Genomic DNA, 12,380 nt, shown 5'->3' on the forward strand with positions numbered 1-12,380 from the left:
GAGGGCTGATACAACCTCAGGTTTAGAATGGGTCCTAATTAGACTGTAAGCTTCTTGAAAGCAGAGAATTTGAATTGCCCCATCGTACCTTCATGTAAGTTTAATAAATCTCTATTGACTTGGTTCACTGTGATTTATTCTGCCTATCCCACTAATATTTCCCTTCCCCTTTACTCCTTTCTGATCTGTCAGGTAATAAAAGAGAAGCTAAGGCTGAAGCCCGCAACAGGGTCTGAGGTCCGGGGAAAGCTAGAAACTAAATCAGATCTCAACATGCAACAGCAGGAAGAGGAGGAGAAAGCCCGGCTCCTCATCGGTTTAAGCGTGGGCAACAAGAACCCTGGCAAGAAGTCCATCTTTGGCAGGCGCAAGTGATCCAGCAATCCAAGAGTGGCTGCAGTACAGGATCTGACTCTGGCTCAGGCCTCAGGGACTTGTGGGGTGTCTGACTCTGGCTCAGGCCTCAGGGACTTGTGGGGTGGGAGGCGCTTCCCTTCATCCATCAGGATTTGTGGGGATCAGGAGCCCACAGGGTACTGTGGAGAGAGGCACTGCTCTTTAGCAGCTGGCCTGTTCCCTACAGAGCATGGTGGATAATAATAATGCTGAGTTCTACCTCACACTGATCAGCAGGCCCAGGGCCAGAGAGGCATCAAGAGAGCAAGATCCAGGGAATGGCCCAGGGCTAGGACCTGGTTCCCTTGGGGTCAACTGAAAGGATGGGGGGCAGTTCTGATCAAGTGTGATAAATTTTTATAAATACGCATATATATAAATATATATATTTCTAAGTGTAACTGCTCTCCTTCTGTGCCAGAAAGTTAAGGGGAGGGACTGATCTTCTGTCCCTCATTCCACTGCCTTGTATGAAAGCGGTATTAGTGTTCTGGGGGGAATCAGCCCCTCCCCAATCTGTGCCAAGCTCACATGGGAGGATGGCAATAGGAGCCAGGGCTGGCCATGGGTCCCCCTGGAGTATGCTCTGGAGAATGGTAAGAAGATGATTTAAAGAGAAAAAATATATTTTAAATTTGATGCTGTTTTTTTTTTTTTCTCAATTGCGTTGAGTGCATGGATTCAACCTGTCTGTGTCCTTCCCTCCCGTATCATCCCGATACACATCCTCTAGCTGCCACTTTAATGAAAGTGGCCTCTTCCCTCCTGCTTGAAGCTGTATCACATATATTTCCCAGCTCTCACGTGACACTGGTCCCATGCTGATAGGTCCATGCGCATTTTAATTCTGGCTATAAAAGCCTATTCTTAATCAGGGAGGAATAGGATTTAGGGATAAGGGTGAGGTTTGGCTGCATCACTTGCATCTCTAGTCATGAAGAGCAAAGAAGAGGCGGGGTTCACATGTAATGCAGCATCAGGGGGAGGAATTGCTTATGTAACTGGGATAGATTTAGTGGAAGGCGAGAGGAGGCAGAGGCTGGGGATGGGAGCAGTAAGCTGTCAGCAAGGGCAACACACCCGGGTGGCGGCTGCTCATAAGGTAGGCTGTGGGGCTCTGGCTGTTGAGGGGAGGTAGAAGCATGGGCTTGAGGCCTGGGAAGTGACTGTTGAGGAGCAGGTTAGTGACACCCACTGCGGGGGGGGGGGGGCGGTGCAGGCTGAATCTTTGATGCCTCATAGGGAAAATGTCCAAGATTGCTAGATGATTTGGATTGTGTCCAGGAAATCTAGGTCTTGGCCCAAAGCAAGAGTGGTGGCAATTTTGCCTGGTGCTCAAAAATGTATCTCTAGGGTTGAGATTTGAGGGAGTGCCTGCATAGGGCAGAACCTGTAATGCCTCAGGGGCAGAAGTTTCAGAGTGGCTCCCTTGGTTCTCGGCAGGGTGGCAACATTCAGGGTCCCTGGGTCCGAGGCTGGAAGAGCCTCTGGTCAGCTGTGGGGGCCACCAGGTCAGGTCTGGAAGAGCTGTGGGGACTACGGGGGCATCAGTGCCTGCAGCAGGAGCAGCCAGTCCCACTGCTAGTAGAGAAGCCTCTGTCTGAGTGGCCAGTGCCTCAGTTCATCAACCTCTTTCTGCCGGAGTTCCCCATTAGGCCCCTTAGGGGGCATCAGCAGCTGAAGGTAGGTCATTGGAATCCCTGGAAGGGGTCTCAGTCTTGGGGAGAAATCTAGAAACAACTGGAGTCTCAATTGCCCTGTTCTCCATTTTTCTGTACAGATTTTAGGCCTTGTGGCTAAAGGGTCCTTTGGAACTGTCCTCAAGGTGCTAGATTGTGGCCAGAAAGCAGTATTTGCAGTGAAGGTAGGGATCTATGTACTCTTCCACATTATTTTCTAGTCCTTGCCTCCGATCTTGGTTCCAGAAAGGTTGGGAAGAAAAAACAATTCAGTAGCACTACTCCCCTCTAGGAGTCATCACTCCTCTCCTTTTACAGGTGATGCCCAAGGTGAAGGTCCTACAGAGAGACATCCTGAGGCAGTGCAAAGAGGAGGTTAGCATCCAGGTATGCACAGAGCCCTGGAAAGGATCCTAGGAAGAACTAAACTACAGGTGGAGGAAACACCTTTCTTATCCAACTGTCCTGCTCTTCTTGGTTCTGCTCCCTCCCTCTGCTTCAGCCAAAGTAGATCCTGGGAAAAGTAGCTACCGGCAGAGTTATTCTAGGTCCTGCCAGGGAAATCTCTCCAGCATGTGTGTGTGTGTGTGTGCCTTAGTATTATGCTGGTTCCGGGATCACCAGGCAAGCAGTCCCAATTATTTACTGCACCTGAACTGAGAGGTGGAGCAGCAGCTCCCTTTCTGCACAGCTAGGTAAATCCTGACTTCTTAGCTGCCTTGATCCTCAGTGACCCTGTTCCTCCCTAACTTCCTGTTTTCTTTGTCCCTAGCGACAGATCAACCATCCTTTTGTACACAGTTTGGGGGACAGCTGGCAGGGAAAACGGCATCTCTTCATTAGTGAGTGACTGGCCTCTCCTCATTCCCATGGGTCCTTCTACCATACTCCCCCTTTGAGATTACCTATCCCTTTGGCTTGTTCTGCTTTTGCTGTTACCCTTCTCATAGCACTTCTCTCTCCCAAAGGGAGGGGGAACAGCAGGTGGCATCAGTTTGGGCAGGAGGCCTACAGTGCCTTGAGCCCAAGCACAGCAGCCCCCAAATATTGCCTAAACTTCTGGTGCTTTACAGTGTGCAGCTACTGCAGCACAGATCTGTACTCCCTGTGGTCTGCTGTTGGCTGCTTTGCTGAGGCTTCCATCCGCCTCTTTGCTGCTGAGCTGGTCCTAGTGCTGTGTAAGTGAAACAGGAGTGGCATGGAAATGAGGGAAGGATTAAGGGGAGGGGAACAGAGAGAAGAGAATTGATATTAATTCTGGAGGTCAAAGAACAGGGAGAGGGATGGGGTGGGGACTACCAGGGAAATCAGAAAGGACAGGAGACTTTCAGCACACCCCATGCTTGCTGTCATCCACAGGCTATCTCCATGACTTGGGCATCATCCATCGAGATGTAAAGGTAGAGTTAAGTGCTTTTTATCTTTGTCTGAGGAGAGGGCTCAGTGAGAAGTTCCAACAGGTCCGAAGGCAGGGGGGACCTGAGAACGGGTGACTTTGGGGCTCTTATGGGTGTTAAGGGGACTTCCAAGTATAGACTTGAATGCTGAGTAGGGCATCATCTTCAGCTGTGGGGCTATACACGATGAAAGAGAGTTGAAAGGAAGAGGATAAATAATAACTTCTCACCTGCGATTTTTCAGATGGAGAATATCCTTGTGGATGAACGAGGTAAGTCCTTTTCTTTTCCTAGCCCCAGAATGAGAGGTACCTCAGTTTGGGAATAAGTCATGGCTGATGAGGGGTCGAACAGAGTGGTGCTGTTACCTTATCTTTCATAGGCCATCTGAAACTGACAGACTTTGGTCTGTCCCGCCATCTGCCCCGGGGATCTCAAGCCTATACTATCTGTGGCACTCTTCAATACATGGGTAAGAGAGAGGCTAAAGCTGGTGGGTAAGCATTGGGCAGGAGGATAGCCAATGGATGTCAGTAACAAGTATCTTTCAAATCTGTAGCCCCAGAGGTCCTGAGTGGAGGGCCTTACAACCATGCTGCTGATTGGTGGTCCGTAGGTGTCTTGCTTTTCTCTCTGGCAACTGGAAAGGTGAGAGAATGGTAGAGATGTTGGGCAGACAAGACAGGAGTTTTGCCCTGTGGTGGGAAGAAGGAAGGCCTTAGGAAATCTTGCCTTATTCCTACTGAGGAGTGACATCCCCCTACCCCTTAACTTAGTTCCCAGTGACTGCAGAGAGAGATCATGTGGCCATGTTGGCAAGTGTGACCCACTATGACTCGGAGATCCCAGCTTCTCTTAACCAGGGGCTCTCACTTCTGCTCCATGAGGTAAGGGTGAGCACTACCTTCCATCTTGACTACCAAACCATTCACTCTTTCCTTTCCCTATCATTGAAGTGATATTTCCCCATTCCTCGGATTAATTTTTTGGGTGGTGCTCCAACTTGATCAAGTACCACCTCACTACTTGCCCTCTAACTAGCACTTCAGATTTCATTCCTGAGTTCCTGATCTTCCAAATCTTCCTATCTGTAACAGACATGTCACTTCTGAGACAGTGGGCCAGTGCTGCTGTCTTACCAATCGAGTTCCTTTATTCCCACCTTTACCCCCACATTAGCCTGTCTCCCTTTTTACAAATCTACTCTTTAGTGTTCTTCTTCCTGCCCTCCACAGCTCCATGAACTTCCTTCTCCTTTTTCAGCTTCTTTTTCCTATCCCAGTCCCTCATCCTTCATGCTCTATTTCTCTTCAGCTCTTATGCCAGAATCCCCTCCACCGGCTACGTTATTTGCATCACTTCCAGGTCCACCCTTTCTTTCGGGGTGTGGCCTTTGACCCAGAGCTCCTACAGAAGCAGCCAGCGAACTTTGTCATGGAGATACAAGCTACCCAGCCCAGTCCATCAGAGTCCCTGCTCTTCAAGGACTTTGACTGTAACCTGGAGTCCTACCTGGTCCACCCCAGCCTTGCTTGAGGCCCTCTACTGTAGACTGGGGCCCATCTGGGAACCTGAGGCTCTCCTCCACTGCCAACTCAGTATGACCACCCTGAAGATCCAGTTTGTTTTTACTTTGTAGCCTCTTACCATCCTGTTCTTCTAGAAGTGTACCAGAGTTCAAATCTTGGACATTCTGCTGCTGGCAGCTAAAACTGGCCCTAGCCCTTCCCCCATCACACAACTCACCTCTCAATTCAACATCTCAGATCAGAATGTTGACCTTTTCCTTTGCTTCATTTCTCCAGTGCTCATACCTTGAAGCTTTCAGCCAGAGGCTTATTCCACTTTTCCTTAGTTTCTCTGCCATGTTTCCTTTCTTGAGCAATAATAACGCTTCATGGGTTCCCAATGTGCTATTTGTGTGTTTAACAGACTTGTCAGAAGCAGTATGAATATTTTTCAAAGGTCTCAAAAGCTGGCATTTCAACCCCTAAATATGCAACTTAAAACATATGATCTGGGGGCTCAAAGCCAGTTTGTAATAAATCTAATTTTTAAAAATTTAAATAGTGAATCTAATAGCCTAATATGAGGAATAAAATAGGAACTGAAACGTGGGTGGGTTAAATGTCTTCTCTAGGCATAATTGGAATAGCTATCCAAATTTTTTCCAAAACAACCTCTTCGAAAGACATAAGGATTCTTAAACTGATCATTTCCCTAGCCAGCCCAGGATTCAGCTTCTGATGGGCAAGCCAAGGGATTAAGAGGCGTGACATTAACCTTAAGATTTAAGGTTAGAGATGTATCTCAAGAACCTTTTCTTTTAGTAAGGGAAATCATCTGGACCTTAAATTTGTATACATTTCTGGCCTTTATGACTTCTCTTCATTTTTCTTTAACTCCTCAAAAGCTTCATTTTTATTATTCTTCAGTTATATGGGAACTCTCTTTCCAGACCAAAGAGAGTCTGGAAAGTACTCTGTGTACCTTTTTTTTTTTTTTTTTTAAAACAGTTGAATTTTATTTCCATGGTTCCATCATCATTTTTTTTTCTTTTCCCCTTTTTTTTCCTCCCCAAAGCCCCAGTAGATAGTTGTATGTCATAGTTGCACATCCTTCTAGTTGCTGTATGTGGGATGCCGCCTCAGCATTGCCGGACAAGTGGTGTGTCAGTGCACACCCGGGATCTGAACCCTGGCCGCCAGTAGCGGAGCGCGCGCACTTAACCGCTAAGCCACGGGGCCAGCCCCTGTGTACTTCTATTTATTAATTCTGTCCCTGGATTAAACCTGATTTTCCCTGTACATAGCTGGCATTTTATTGACCTTGCAGAATTGCTTCTTCTGGATTGCACTTTGGCAATCCTTATGAAAATCCCTGTGAAACTTAATTGCTGTGGATACTGTAAAGGGTATTTATCATGACAATTCATAATGTTCTCTTTAAGGATACATGGGTGAAATTTTCTCTGAACCCAGTTGTGCTTTTTCCTAAATTGCTATTTGGTTTTTACCTTGGGAAGACACTAAATAGTCAAGTGACTGTATTTTTCTCTTCATACTGATGCTAGACCACTTAGAGCCCAATTTGTGGCCCACCTCCAGCAAGTGTTTAGGACTTCATGTTATGTATTTTGTATGCTAGCACCGTTCTTGGTTCCAATCTTATTTTCCTTATTCTCATTTTTCTGTTTTAATCTTTTTTATCTAACTATATTATCTGCATCTTTGTAAGCCTTTTCGGAATGGGATTGGGATAGAAATAAATAAAAGAATGTATCCTTAATCCTTTTGATTATCTCATTTGTTTCTCTTTAGACACTTTTTTAGCTTTTTTTACATTTTCTTTAAGTTGTAGTGACCAGAACTGCACATTGGATAATAACCCTGAATACTAGAAATAGGAATTACTGGTTTCTAAAATAGTAGTTGAGAGTACTAAATTGGAATTTAGAAGACCTGGTGCCTGGATCCACCAATAACTATTTCAGTGTCTTTACACAAGTCATTTTAACCTCTCTGGATCTTAGTTTCCTATGTATAAAATGAGGGGGTTATAACAACTGGTTCTTAATTGTGAGGGATGGGTTTCAGATTTCTGTGATGCTTTTTCAAAGGGCAGATGCAGATGATTTTATGATACTGTGTGTCTAGCCCAGTGTTAAATGTTCAAGTCACCCAACATCATATAGCCTCTTTGGTCACAGCAGCATATTGGGTTAAGGTCTTTAGGACATAGTTAACATAATGTCACTAGGGTCCCTTTCCTAGGTCATATTAGATAGCTTAGAGACCTTGATCATGTAAGTGTAGTTTGAATCATTTCTTACCAAATGAGGACATTTTTAACACACTCTCTTCAATCAGTGATACACTACAGCAGCAATTCTCAGGGTAGACTGGAAGGTGTGATAGAAAATAGAAGTTTCAGAAAGTATAATTTGGAAAAGCACTGCCCCCACCCCCTGTTTTGTTATGCTCATCCCTGTTCATTTGTTCACCTGACTTAAACTGGTAATCTCAGTTCCTTGGTTACTCAGTTCTTAAATAGAGTCTTTAATGTAAAACTGTTGTCAAAGCTTTTTAAAAAAAATTAAATAAAAGCATATTCATTGCATTATCAACCCGTTATGGGCTGAATCGTGCCCCGCACAATTGATATGTTCAAGTCCTAACCCCAGTACTTCAGAATGTGACTGTATTTGGAGATAGGGTCTTTAAAGATATAAGTAAGTTAGGGCCGGTCCCGTGGCTTAGCGGTTAAGTGCACGCACTCTGCAACTGATGGCCCGGGTTCGGATCCCAGGCGCGCACTGACGCACCACTTGTCCGGCCATGCTGAGGCTGCGTCCCACATACAGCAACTAGAAGGATGTGCAACTATGACATACCACTATCTACTGGGGCTTTGGAGAAAAAAAAAAAAAAAAAGGGAGGAGGATTGGCAATAGATGTTAGCTTAGAGCCGGTCTTCCTCAGCAAAAAGAGGAGGATTAGCATGGATGTTAGCTCAGGGCTGATCTTCCTCACAAAAAAAAAAAAAAAAAAAAAGATATAAGTTAAAATGAGGTCATATGGGTGGGCCCTAATCAAGTATGACTGGTGTCCTTATAAAGAGGAAATTAGGACACAGACACCCACAGAGGGAAGACCATGTGAAGCTACAGGGAGAAGACAGTCTCTACAAGCCAAGGAGAGAGGCCTCAGAAGTAACCAACCCTGCTGACATGTTGATCTCGGACTTCTAGCCTTTTGTGAGTTGTGAGAAAATAAATTTCTGTTATTTAAGCCACCCAGTCTATGGCACTTTGTTATGGCAGCCCTCGCAAACTAATACAACCCCTATGAAGAGTTCTAATAGATTAATCAGGAATGATTATTTATTTACAAAAATGCATGCTATCTTCTTCCCTATAGGTTGGTTTTGCTTATATTCTGAGAACATGTAATTATTTTAGATTTCATTGGCCTCTCTATGAGTTTTGCTGGTTTACAGAGCTCCACTGATTAGCTGCTGTCACACTGCCTCCTTTGTTCAGTACTTCATCATACACAGTAGCAGGTCTAGTAATTCCAGTTTCATCCTTGAGTTCACTCAACTGCCTGGTGGATACTTCTCAGAGTTGCTGATTTGGGTTATGTAATTTGATTTTCATAAAATAAGTAATCTCTAATCCGAAAATTTAAAAACTACAATTGCTTTTATTTTTTTTTTATTTTTTTATTTTTTTAAAGATTTTATTTATTTTATTTTTTCCCCCCAAAGCCCCAGTGGATAGTTGTATGTTGTAGCTGCACATCCTTCTAGCTGCTGTATGTGGGACTCGGCCTCAGGATGAACGGAGAAGCGGTGCCTCGATGCACACCCGGGATCCGAACCCGGGCCACCAGCATCTCAGCGCGCACACTTAACCACCAAGCCACAGGGCCGGCCCTACAATTGCTTTTAAATAGTTGGACCCCTACTTCATATCATATACAAAACTTAATTCCAGATACATTAAGGATTTAAATGTGATCATCAAAACATTAAATACCTTAGAAGAACATTTGGGAGACTAGACCTACAATCAAGGGATGGAGGAGATACCTAAACCAAGACAGAAAATGAAAGCACTATAAAAGAAAAAGAAAAACATTTACATAAAAATTTGATGAATGAATAACTCAATCAGATAAGATCCAAATGCACTAAAACGAAAGATAAACATCTTGACTACATAAAAGTTTTATCTTTGTATGGCCAAAGATATCATTAATAAAGTCAACAGACAAAAAATAGATCTAAAAAATTCTGCAGTGTGATGACAGTTAATGTCTATAACACAGAACTCGTACAAATTAGAAAAGAGAAGTAACATTTTTTTAAAAAGGGCAAGGAATAAGAAATGACCAATCAATTAATTAGATCTATATCAGTTGACTTAGAAGGCTCTATACTAGACATTGAGTGAGGAAAAAAATGCAGAAGTGTAAGAAATAATGCCATTTTTGTAAAGGACTCAATACCTTCTTCCCCTCCCTTGTGTGTGTATGAGAGAGAGAGGGAGGGAGGGAGGGAGAGAATGCGCAAGAATGTGAAAAAGGGAACCTGGAAGGGAGAGAGGAGTAATGCAAGTGGAAAGAGAAGAGAAAAAAAGAAAGGCATGAGCCCTCAATCCCAGAGACCCCAGGCTGCACATCAGTTAATTTTTGGGAAAAACAAATATGTGTGTGTAAATGAAGACAAAAACCTGTGTGAATGCATATATGTTTTTATAAAGGTATATACACTATTGGTTACCTCAGGCAGGTAGAATGAATGGGGGAGGCTGTGCCTTTAATACATCTTTGCATTGAATTGTTTCTCTTGCTATAACAAGCATCTATTATTTTTACAATTTGAAAAACACCAAATTAAAAAAATTATTATCCAGGGCCGGCCCCGTGGCTTGGTGGTTAAGTGCACGCGCTCCGATGCTGGTGGCCCGGGTTCGGATCCCGGGCGCGCACTGAGGCACCACTTCTCCGTCCATCCTGAGGCCGAGTCCCACATACAGCAACTAGAAGGATGTGCAGCTATGACATACAACTATCTACTGGGGCTTTGGGGGGAAAAAATAAATAAATAAAATCTTAAAAAAAAAAAAAATTATTATCCAAACAACACCAACAAACCAATTCTGTTTATGTTATTTACAATGGTATTTTCCCTCTTATCTACCCCTCCATCTCTCTCCTAATTTGCTGGCATCTGACATACCAACTGCAACAAGGACTAAGCAGTCCAATTCACACATTTCTATAATACAAGCTAATACAATACTACTGGCACTTAAGAGTTTTCTGTCTTGGTTTTTGTGCCACTTGCTACCCTTGTTTTCTTTGCTGGATCTTTTCGATTGGCCAGAAGTATACATACCTTAGGATTCCCTCTGCTGAGTCCTGGGCAATCCCAGACTCAAGTTTGTGCTCTTATGTTGTCTTTCTCCCAGTTTTCCATTCAGGCAACTGTTCTCTCTAGTGCCCTGAGGCTGGGACCTTTTTTTTTTTTTTGTGAGGAAGACTGGCCCTGGGCTAACATCCGTGCCCATCTTCCTCCACTTTATATGGGACACCGCCACAGCATGGCTTGACAAGCGGTGCATCGGTGCGCGCCTGGGATCCAAACCGGGGAACCCCAGGCTGCCGCAGCGGAGTGCACGCACTTAACCGCTTGTGCCACCGGGCCGGCCTGGACCATTGTTTTTAGAGCTGTGCTGTACAATAGAAATATAATGTAAACCTCATAAGTAATTTTAAATTTTCTAGTAGCCACATTAAAAAGGTAAAAAGAAATGGGTTAAATTAATTTTAATGTATTTTATTTAATCCAGTATATCTAAAATATCATTTCAACATGTAATCGATATTAATTTTTTTTTTTGCTGAGGAAGATTCACCCTGCACTAACATCTATTGCCCATCTTCCTCTTTTTGCTGAGGAAGATTGGCCCTGAGCTAACATCCCTACCCATCGTCCTCCATTTTTATGTGGGACGCTGCCACAGCATGGCTTGATGGGCAGTGCATCCCTCCATGCCTGGGATTTGAACCGTGAACTCGGCCACCAAGGTGGAGTGTGTGAACTTAACCACTACTCCACCAGGCCGGCCCCTCTTCCTCTGTGTTGTATGTGGGTGACTGCCACAGCATGGCTGATGAGTGATGTAGGTCCGCACCCCTGATCGGAACCAGGAATCCCTGGCGGTTGAAGCAAAGCATGCCAAACAACCACTACGCCAGGGGGCCGGCCCTAATCAATATTAAAAAATAAGATATTTTACTTTTTCCATACAAAGTCTTTGAAATCTAGTTTACGTTTTACACCTATAATTCATCTCAATTGGGACTAGCCACATGTGGCCAGTGGCTGAGGTATTGGACAACGCAGTTTCTAGAGGAGCCCATCCCCTGAGGGCCCTACAGTTCATAACAGATTACAGTTCCTCCTCTTGGGATTATTGCCTTTTCCAAACTCATTAAGACTTCAGAGTGTAAATAAGATGCTGAATGTTCAAAGGAACACATTTCATCATAAACTATAACTGTGAATACTTACCTTTAGGCTGTTTCCAAAAATCAATCAATTTCCTCTTAAATAGGTAGATTTCCCATACAGAGGGGACTGAAGCGACAGTAGAATGCAGTAGTTCGTAGTGTGGGTTGGCATCTTGCCTCTGCCATTTACTCCCTGCGCGGCATTGGGCAAATTACATTATCTATGGCTCAGTTCCTTCGTCTGTAAAATGGGGATATTTATAGTACCTACTTCGTAGGTCCTTACGAGGATTAAAGGAGTTAATATCGATAAAGCATTTGGAACAGTGCCAGGTACATAATAAATGTGCGATACCCGTTAGCTATTGTTCCAGTAAACTTGTTGCAGGCCCCAAGGTAAGTCCCAAGAATACGCTAAAAATTCTGAAGAGGCTAAATTACAGCGCAGGTTGAGAACTACGTCTCAGGCCCTCACCAACGCAGGACCTATGCGCGAACCGACCAAGCCTAAGGAAAAAAGGCTACACTCACCTTTCCTTGCCGGACTACCCGGCCCGCTCTTTCTGGTCAAGGCTGAGGCGCGAGGTAACTAAGGGACACCGGAGAAGAGACTTCCTGAGGCCAGGCCACGAAGACAACTTTTCTGTCAGGGCGTGAGGGTGGTCTCCTGGAAGCAGGAGGGATGGACTCCATGACTCTCCTGCTGCTTGGGTACCGTCCCCGAAGTGAGGCCATAAGACTGGCCTCGGGCCTGCAGCACGTCGCCCCTCCTGCCCATGTCTTTGGTACGGGATCCGCAGAGAGCGCGCGCGAACCGCGGTCCGGGGCGGGGGCGTGGTCAATGCAGGCCCCGCCCCCTCACCCGCCGTGTTCGAGCCCGGAGCAAA

The 12,380-nt window shown here is 44.8% G+C and overlaps 2 protein-coding genes and 1 long non-coding RNA gene across 4 annotated transcripts in view; 2 read left to right on the forward strand and 1 right to left on the reverse strand.

The window, feature by feature from the left end:
- The window catches only part of BLTP2 (bridge-like lipid transfer protein family member 2), a 26,171-nt gene extending 25,136 nt beyond the window's left edge, over positions 1–1,035 (forward strand). The window contains exon 39 of the mRNA XM_087440740.1: positions 193–1,035. Within this exon, the coding sequence (XP_087296866.1) occupies positions 193–375 (183 nt within the window). The 3' untranslated portion in view covers positions 376–1,035. The remainder of the gene's footprint in view (positions 1–192) is intronic.
- The window catches only part of LOC147914941 (uncharacterized), a 13,066-nt gene extending 767 nt beyond the window's left edge, over positions 1–12,299 (reverse strand). Inside the window, exons 1-3 of the long non-coding RNA XR_015554668.1 lie at positions 12,025–12,299; positions 11,555–11,686; positions 3,703–7,373 (exon numbers count right to left, since the gene is read on the reverse strand). This is a non-coding gene — a long non-coding RNA (uncharacterized LOC147914941). The remainder of the gene's footprint in view (positions 1–3,702; positions 7,374–11,554; positions 11,687–12,024) is intronic.
- On the forward strand, positions 1,115–8,039 carry RSKR (ribosomal protein S6 kinase related). Of its 2 annotated transcripts, XM_004433376.3 has the most exons (13): positions 1,115–1,498; positions 1,574–1,576; positions 1,840–2,079; positions 2,177–2,260; positions 2,394–2,462; positions 2,848–2,917; positions 3,149–3,253; positions 3,435–3,475; positions 3,717–3,744; positions 3,855–3,944; positions 4,032–4,120; positions 4,249–4,359; positions 4,787–8,039. In XM_004433376.3, the coding sequence occupies exons 1-13, from the start codon at positions 1,331–1,333 to the stop codon at positions 5,006–5,008; spliced, it is 1,320 nt and encodes a 439-aa protein (XP_004433433.2). In that variant the 5' UTR covers positions 1,115–1,330; the 3' UTR covers positions 5,009–8,039. The 2 variants fall into 2 exon arrangements, with proteins under 2 accessions (XP_004433433.2, XP_087296867.1); XM_087440741.1 differs by lacking the exons at positions 1,115–1,498; positions 1,574–1,576 and having other exon boundaries at positions 1,615–2,079.
- Positions 12,300–12,380: the final 81 nt, after the last annotated feature.

This window comes from Ceratotherium simum, chromosome 16 (assembly GCF_057802395.1).
Source record: "Ceratotherium simum simum isolate JZ-2026a chromosome 16, ASM5780239v1, whole genome shotgun sequence".
Lineage (NCBI taxonomy): Eukaryota > Metazoa > Chordata > Mammalia > Perissodactyla > Rhinocerotidae > Ceratotherium > Ceratotherium simum.

What these genes read in the sequence shown, in the direction of transcription:
- RSKR (XM_004433376.3), top strand. Translation starts at nt 1,331, where the DNA reads ATGAAGAGCAAAGAAGAGGCGGGGTTCACATGTAATGCAGCATCAGGG. An exon ending in TCATCCATCGAGATGTAAAG is followed by an intron (nt 3,476 to 3,716) that starts GTAGAGTTAAGT and finishes GCGATTTTTCAG; the next exon opens with ATGGAGAATATCCTTGTGGA. An exon ending in TATCCTTGTGGATGAACGAG is followed by an intron (nt 3,745 to 3,854) that starts GTAAGTCCTTTT and finishes TATCTTTCATAG; the next exon opens with GCCATCTGAAACTGACAGAC.